We start from the raw sequence: 9051 nt of genomic DNA, 5'->3' as shown, positions 1-9051 counted from the left end.
GTATTGACTTGTGACAATGTAACAAAATACTGTTGGGCCAAAAACGTCTGAAAAGATGTCGAAGTTGCCGGGTAGTTTGCATAAGTACTTACTGGTGTTCACATTGCAAGACAAGGCAGACTACTTTCAACATGGACAGCGCATGGTTCCATCAAAAAGGACATACACACACTTCAAAATATGAAATCGAGTGCTTCGATTCAGGTGTATATGATTGTTGAACTGGCAACAAATTGGCAGATAAACGAAATTACAGTCATGGCATATTTACATTGGCAAGTCTTACTATTCTTATTATAACTGAAAAGCATATGTTGCATTGCTTTCTGAAAGTGACAATGTCACTCAGTTTATTTGTAACAATTTCATGCTCTACTGATGAACAGTTGGTAGCACTCCAGACTAGTGAAGAGAAATGATCGGTAACAGTGTTCCACCATCTGACAGTGTAACTCCATGTTGTTTGTATTAATGACTCGAAATGTCACTCAGTGCTGTTGGGCAATAGGACCTTGAAGTCTCGCGAGGCACTACTTCAGGCACTGAGCTGGTTCCCAGCTCCCTTTGCACACATCAGCTTGCGATATGTGCGATGGGGACCAGATTTCTGGTGACAAGCTTAAATTGTGTGACCAAATATTACTTTACTGGACAGGACCAAGAGGACCATGCTTGGCTGTCACGGCTGTTGACAGTCATAATAATTTGCAAATTTGGGGATAGTTAGGTCAGAAATTTGTTTTTCCTGCAGCGGACAGCCATAAGACCATTCAAAAAGGTTGTTTGTCACCAGAAGTCTTGAAAAGCGCAGTGATGGCTCTAGAGGATAAAGATGTTCAGGAATATCCAGAGACAATCTTGAACAGACTTCATGTATCAGTTTGACATTAACATTTTTGATATAAGGAACAATGTATTTTTCTTGAACAACACATGTACAGAGAAATCAATGGCAAGTATTTACAAAGGCATGATCTATCCTAGCTGCTGAATGTGGATGATGCATCGGTTAACCCAGTCTTCCTGAAAGAGACCAACGCAAAAATATTAGAGAACAATAGATTCACAATATGTCAGGAATTCCAACATATGGAAAGAGGCCATTTTTAGTTTCAAGAGGGATTGAAACAGAAGAATGAAACATTTCAAAATCTCTCCACAGAAAAGCCAAGAGTAATTCAGCCTCATCCAAATCCCTTTTGCACTTGTTTGAATTATGTGTTCTAAGGAGAAATCTGCATAGTCACTATGGTCTTTGCCTCTTTTAGCACTATTCCAGCAATACCCCACAGCAGAGGACACCAGTAAATGGGTTCTCACACCGTACCCATGAGAGGCGTCAAACCCAGGCCTTCAGCATGATGAGCGAATGCTTTAACCACTAGGCTACCTGACTGCTATGTGTAACGTAGACTGGAACAAACTCATGAATGATCAGTTACGAGCAACACTTTACACTGAACATGGATGGAAACTGACCCAGAACATCATCATCCTTATTTAATATTATATTTTTTTATTTATATATATCTATAAGAGTACTGCACAGTAGGTTGCCCTTAACTCCCTTAATTGTCCACCCGCGATATCTCCAGGGTATACATTTCGATAAATCTCCACAATACCCTGGATGCATCTACGTCTCATTAACTTAGTACCTCCCTTTGCTGGCTTTTTATCCAATCAGGTGTCTACGCTGGGAAGTTGAGCAAACCAATCACAACTCGCTTTTGCTTATTAAATTATCTAACCTGTTAAACTTGACAACACAAAACCATGCAGAGGTTCCCAGAAAGAGGTAGGAGTTCTTGCATATATACTTTTAGTTTCAGACCTATCAATTTGTCAATATGATTTCCATTGAATCTGAGTCACACAGCAAATAAACCTTTGTAGCTGTGGCCGCTAAGTATGTTGACACTGGCAAGCTTGGTTGTAATGGCAAAGGGAGGTAATAAAATCATCGGGCCGTAGATGCATTGAGGGTATAGTGGAGACTTGTCGGAATGTATACCCTGGAGATATCGAGGATGGTAATTGTCTTCTCCCCTATATAATGGAAATGCAGAGCAGAAAGGTTTCAAATTATGCCCCATCAGGGATACATTTAACATTGTAAACCAAAAGTCAGTGTGTTCTGTAATCTGAAATTGTTGAAAAACATGATCAAATGGTATTAGATTTCTAGAAACTATTCACTGCCTAGTGACACATAGAATCACTGCAAACAATTGTTTTGTTGTGTCATCATCAGTGGTGACATCATTCAAATCATATTTTGACAAAAAGTCAGAATGATGTCACAAATGAGAAACTCCAGATGCTACCATGGGAACCAGCTGAAACGGCCAGCTGATGACATTTCACTGCTGCACCCATACTCGATGTAAACGAATGCAGACAGTAAAACCCTTTGGTTCACTTTTTTGTTTACAATGTCGATAAACATCATGTGTTGGCCAATTTCTGGGTGTTATTAAGTATTTGAAACGCGGGAATATTTCATTTGAAACCTCCGGCTGAAACTGTCGGTTCCAAATGCATTCTTGCGCTTCAAATACTCAAAAACACCTGGAAATTGGGAAACACATGATGTTTATCTCCTAATTAATACATGTAATAATGCATAACTGGTCCAGGCAAGCAAATTCATGCTTATTTCTGTCCAACCTTGCTCTCCTGTTTACAGAGATGCCAGTCATTATCTTTGCCACTTTCATGAACTAATTACAATATTTTCACCAAATTAATTCTTCACTGTAGATCTAATATAATGGATAACAGTATATATTCTTGCTTACCAAAGGCAACAGGGCGATGGGATAGCTTAGTAATTTAGTGATAAACTCATTCACTCTTCATGCCAAAGAACTTCTTCATATGGGTGCAATATATGAAGACCATTTCCTTTGTACCCTGTCATCATATTGCTGGAAGATCGTTAAAAGCAGCATAAACCTTTCTCACTAACTCCTTGTGGTAGATGTGAAAAAATGTTCCAAAGAATATAATATTATCATATGACAAAATATAGGTCACGTCACATTGCACTGTTACTCTGTCACATGTGGGGTAGTTAAACTATTGTAGGCATCATGACATAGTTTAGCTTGTTTAGCAGAACTTATTTTGAAATCATGGCATACACATTGGCTGAAAATGTAACGATTTTTGGTCACTTGCATGTCAGTCTTATATCTGTGTGTCAGTCATTGTTTCTGCCAATTTTTTTTCTTCAAATTTCCAACATCATGAAACAGACTGATAACTGACATAACCAAAGGGTCACGTTTAATGTGTGTTGTTATTTACAGTGGCAAGTAAACTGGTTCTCCCTCATTACCTCTGTTCAATAAACTATATAGAAAACAGTCCTACCTCCCTCCTCATTTATATAAAACAAATTATTGCGCCATATTCTACCTAAGAGGTTTATCTGTATTAGTTGTAAACATGAAACGAAATGTGAAATGATGAGACAAATATTCTGAATAACAATTTAGTTGTTGTACTCTTCGGTCGTGTGTAAAAACAAAATACTAAACAAGAATGATAATGGTACATGCACTTACGCTTCTTTGACAAACACATCGAAGGAAATCCTGTCAATATCAGCACCAGCTGGCTGATCATCATATTTTTTCACACCAAGAGTCGTGAGAGCTGAAAAAGTGATAATAATATTAAGTCACATCAGCACATGATAGTCATGCATGTGTTTACATATTTTCAGCTTCAGTTGTGTAGGGGTCAATTGTACAAAGTGGTTTTCTAAGATCTCTTTGTACAAGTGGACCCTGATAGTATATACACTAGGGGGTGGAGTAGCCTCATGGTTAAAGTGTCAGCATGTCATGCTGGAGACGTGGGTTTGGTTCCTGACACGGGTACAATGTGTGACATTGCTGGAATATTGCCAAAAATGGTGCACAAGTAAATTCATTCACTCCAGATACAAAAGACCTCCAGTGAACCAAATGACATCATCCAGGGTTGAGTCATCAGGACTTGACATATCCCCCAGTCTGGTGCAGTTTGGAAATGGAGTTTAGCTAATGTAGTAGTTAAACACAACTTTTAGTTCATTGCCATGTGATACAGTCAGTTCAGGGAAGGGAGCAGTAATGTTGTACATTATCAAATTCATACATAATCAAAAGGCACCAGTTTCCCACTAGACTGATCAACATGTCAAGCTTGATTTAAAAATGTTGAGTTGGTTTACTTAAAGGTCACATGCAACCAAAAAATCAAACATGATTAAAACACATTTATCACTTATTCATGACATAAAGTATACATTGCTGCTTTAAAAAAACAAATAAACAAAATTATAAGCGTACAATCGCGATTCAAAAGTGCAATATTTTGTACTTGGGCTTACTTCCCCCGAAACGAAGCCCTCGGGAGACCGAACACAGTCTTAGCACCTGGATGTGCACTCAAGTGTAACGACGGATTCTGATTGGCTGTTTCATTTGCTGATCTGCTGAGGGTTCATTGTGTGTACAGAAAGATGATCTGTTTGATGGGCATTTTAGAAGCATAGCCAGTCACAAGAAAGTAAGATTCTTCATGGATAACAACTTCTTTTTGTGTACTTGATGCGTCGTTTCAGTATGCATTCATATACTGTTGTCAAACAAAATCATACACACTAAAACAAGTCGTTATCCATGAAGAATGTATATAGAGATGTTGGGTTTGGAAAATACATGTTCTCCGAATTTGCGCTAGATCCAGTCAAAAATCACATCAGTAGAGATGGTAAACAACAGCGCGGCTGGAATCTGTCATTCGTCCAAGTACAAGGCAGGACTTGAAACTGACAAGAGTTTACACCAGTTTCCGTCAGATCCAGTCATCCGGAAAAAGTGAATGTAGTTTGTTTGCAACCCACAGACATAAAAACATGTCATGTGTATCACACGTGCCGAATTACATAATGTGGCAGAGACGGGACTCGGGTGCGCGAGTCATAAATCAACTTATTTTCTTTATGTCGTATAGTCTGATAAGTTCAAATTGCACGTGGTCAATGATTGAAGCTGTGTATTGCATGTTGTCTTTAGCAGACAGGCAGGCAGACATCTAGGTGTGAATAAACCAGACACTGGGCTTTCTCTGTGACAGAGACTGCTTACCACAATCAACAAGTTTGTTTTACGTAACGAGTAGATCATTTACTTGTTTGTGTACACAACCAAGATTAGACTACTGCTCACGACCTCAGACGCTGGGCATGTATACTGTTTCAAGCTCCGCGAACCTATTCACTGCGCATGCGTTATGGACGCAGCGCAGCACAGTTGTTGAAACCAGTTTTCCCCCCAGCGCTGGGGGGAATTTAGTGAAACGTTTGAACTCGGATTTCGCGGGCTTTTTTTTCATCGCGTTCATGATTTTCAACTTTACAGGTTGAATTGGCATTTTTTATGATTTGTTTCGTTAAGTGCATACTGGAAGGTACCAGAATCTGCAAAGTTGTGTTTTACATTGCATGTGACCTTTAAGTTATATTCAGTAAAGTAAAACTCATTGTCATAAATGTCTAATAGAATTAAAAAAACACTTAAAATTCTGAAATCATCAAGAGGCACCAGTTCATGACCAGTCTAATATTTTCATTAAGTCATGTGAATACATATCCAATGGATTGTACTCCAGCTACATTCCTGTGTACAGAAATGTACCCTAAATAATGCCAAAATACAGAAACATACCCCGTATGCAGGTGAGTCCATATTTCTTGACCAAAAACCAAATCTAGCTGCTCTTGTTCACCCAAATGTGAGCTGCATTGTCTCTGAGTCTGTTTTTATTGCAGTCAAATGTAACTCATACACTATGACACTTACAAACAGGAAAACAACACTTGTGCTAGGGTCAGTTTCTGTGTTCTGATTTAGGGTATGTTTCTGAATACAGAATTCTGAACACATGTGATTCATATCTGTAGTACCTGTGCCTACAACGACCTTCAGCCAATGTAATTATGGCAACCTACCTTCATTGTATTGTTGGAGGGTGATGTAGCCTCTATTTGTGGGATCCAGCATTCCAAACACTGCATGGATGTTGGAATCGTCAAATAGGCATGGAATGTCTAGCTTTGTTGTCCGGCACTTGTGAAGCTTCTCCAGGGTGCTGATGAGGAATTTCTTTGGGTCATCTGTAATAAAGAGAATATAAATGTGCAATGCATAATTTAACTTCACAAACCAAGATATAGCCAAACATCGAACAATGTTTACATTATTTTTTACTCTCAACAATCAATGCTTAAAATCAACTAATGATCATTATTTACCAGGTCTGGTGTATATCATTTGGGACGTTAAATTGTTGAAAAGGTCAATTATTCTATGCTTGTTCAAGTACTCATGAGCGTCCAGCTGTCTTGGTCCTTCCTCGGCTGCCATTTTGTCACAAATGAATTTGTTATGGCAACGCCAACTGGTCCTAAATAGCCGCGCGGAACTTGCGATTGCGCATCCATTTTCTAAACTGGCGCTACCGAAGGTTCGCGCATCCAATTTGCGCTTTACTTTTGCACAGTAAATAGATGGGAGCCCAGTCCTTATCCATGTCACTTCGTCTTGGTAAAATGCGCTATACTGTGACACAAAGGACCACTGTTTCTTGTTTTGGACACTTCTGTGAGCTAAAACACGTCACGAAAGGAAATATAAGAAACAGATAAAAATATTGATAAAAAGTGAGAATTGTTATCATCCGGGTCTTTTAAAAATGGCAGCGCCCATATGACTTGCACTTGATCAGGCGGGAGAGCACGAATTGTTTACATGAATATAAACAATTCGGAGAAGACGATTGACAGTGTTACAAACATAAAAAAAAAACCAACACACTTCTGTATACGTATGCACTGTTGTCATCAGTCTTGCTGCGGTACATTTGTTGTGCACCAAGCTGAAATCCAGGAAAAGGGAGTTTTCATTGTAAAATATAATAAACATATAAATTAAGACCAACCTGCTTTTAAAACGAGGAGCTTATAAAGAAATCCATCGACATGGCTATGTCAGACTGTATGTCGGATCAAGTGTTTGCGAATTCTCTTAAATCATCACACAAAACACTTTTTGTTTTGGATAGACATCCATATTTCAGCAAGTCCAGCAAACAACCGATTGAGTATGATGTGATAACAAGGTCCAAGACACCAGGCATTATTCCAGCGGCTCCTATCACTAAGACGTTATGGACCTGCAGCGTGGAGTGCATGATGGAATACATGAGAATCGTGTTTGACATCTACCCAGTCAGAAAGCTGGTATGTAAAGGAATGATGTAAAAATTATGTTTTTCAGTTCCTCTCTGAATTGGCCCCACATAGGTCATGTAGATAAAATATTGCCAGTGTAAATGTATAATGCATCATGTAAAAACTGAGTCATGGGGATTATTCAAGGAGAAAATTGTCAGGAACATGTTTTCAGCTACAGCAGATACTCTTTGACATTATCATGACTTATAGATAAAATAATTATCTGTGTAGACACCTCTGTTTAGAGTGCCTTGTCAGAAAAATCCTGATATTATTTTATACAAAGAAGCATAGTGATGTATCCCATTAGTGCATTATTATCATTAAAACTGTCAAAATCATTGTTATATCATTTTAGCTATGCTAACTCAACCAAATATTTGATCAAATGGCATGTTAAATGTCATCTTTAGAGAGTTTACTTCTCAATATCCATAGTTTAAGTTCATTGTCATCAACAAGCTGTGAATACATGATATAACGTGCCAAATATTTTAGAATATTACATGTAGAAAATGTGACCACATTGTTTCTTTTAGGCATGTATTGTCTGAAACACTGCGAACTGGAATGTGAAAGTTCAAATATATTTGTTTGTGTTTTTCAGATTCGCATTGTCACTGGAAATCATTCTCTCAATTCATGGTCGCAAAAAGAACAAAATTTACAGCAGGTGTGGTTTTGTAACATTCAACAATGTCCAAATCCTTCTTTATAATATCTCATGCTACCCAATTGTCTAATAGTAATATGACACTAGTCCAGTATCAGATGAGTTATGTCCCTTAGGTATGCCAACCACCCATGACCATTCATTTGTTTCTCAGATTATTTGTCTGCTTGCAAACAAGGATAAGTTGAGCACCGTCCTGACAACTGACCCTTATTAGCATATATATGAGTACCACCCTTTGGCCTTGGCCCTTGTGAAGGTCGGGGCCCCAGGTTGTCCATGATCAAGTGTACTACAGAGGGTGAAGTGTGAGAGTCTTATGAGAAAGGTGTGTGCAGCAACTCGCGGAATCAATTTCATCGTCATGCACTACAAGTGCACTAGCCTTCATCTGCTCTCAATTTAACAAACCAAATGGGTTTGCTCACTGTCATGCACCGCCACTTCTCTTAAACATGTTCTTTGCCTATCCTTGTTTGCCAGTAGCATGTCTAGATTTGGCCATTTTTTCTCAGCACATTCAGGCCTTGCATCCCACAGGTATTCATGAAATCCCAAATCAAAACAATCAACTGTTAGAACAATGTTCTGAGTGGAGTTATACCAAATTCAGTCTCTTAAAAAAATTGCTTGTACTTTGATCCAAAGCATGTTTCACGAAGCCTGTATTTTGAAATACCATGTTCTAGCTGATGATAGCCCTGGCTCATCTCGGTCCGCCGACAAGTCGCAACAAGTCCGAGGATGAGTATAGTGTGATGCATGGTTTGGCTCGGGCAGTCGAGGTTATGTGCGAACCAAGCGAGGCACAGTCTGATCAGGCAGAGAAAGGAGAAGTGGTGCTGAATCATGGACGCATCATTTGCCTCACTTCATTTAAAAGGTATAACAGCAACCATAGTAACATATTCTGTTAAATGTGTTGAACATGAACAGTATCCTGGTTGATTAGGACATTTTAATAAAAGGGGTGCCTGTTAAAACTATTTTATCAAGTTTCACTGGGTTTCAGATATTGGTGTCTCATCTTCAAATACGATACAGTGATCAGTAGTTATCAGTTGGAAGTGGAGATCTGGCTTAATAG

The 9051-nt window shown here is 38.7% G+C and overlaps 2 protein-coding genes across 2 annotated transcripts in view; one reads left to right on the top strand and one right to left on the bottom strand.

The window, feature by feature from the left end:
* Positions 1-314: 314 nt before the first annotated feature.
* On the bottom strand, positions 315-6462 carry LOC137296171 (EF-hand calcium-binding domain-containing protein 10-like). Its single transcript, XM_067827877.1, has 4 exons — positions 6311-6462; positions 6008-6172; positions 3573-3663; positions 315-1023 (listed from the first exon to the last, which is right to left on the bottom strand). The coding sequence occupies exons 1-4, from the start codon at positions 6420-6422 to the stop codon at positions 981-983; spliced, it is 411 nt and encodes a 136-aa protein (XP_067683978.1). The 5' UTR covers positions 6423-6462; the 3' UTR covers positions 315-980.
* Positions 6463-6727: 265 nt separating this feature from the next.
* Positions 6728-9051, top strand: part of LOC137295796 (integrator complex subunit 13-like) — a 500051-nt gene continuing 497727 nt past the window's right edge. The window contains exons 1-3 of the mRNA XM_067827349.1: positions 6728-7297; positions 7899-7964; positions 8654-8847. Coding sequence (XP_067683450.1) covers positions 7037-7297; positions 7899-7964; positions 8654-8847 — 521 coding nt within the window. The 5' untranslated portion in view covers positions 6728-7036. The remainder of the gene's footprint in view (positions 7298-7898; positions 7965-8653; positions 8848-9051) is intronic.

Source organism: Haliotis asinina, chromosome 9, assembly GCF_037392515.1.
Source record: "Haliotis asinina isolate JCU_RB_2024 chromosome 9, JCU_Hal_asi_v2, whole genome shotgun sequence".
Taxonomy (NCBI): domain Eukaryota; kingdom Metazoa; phylum Mollusca; class Gastropoda; order Lepetellida; family Haliotidae; genus Haliotis; species Haliotis asinina.
This window is presented reverse-complemented; position numbering and strand designations above follow the sequence as displayed.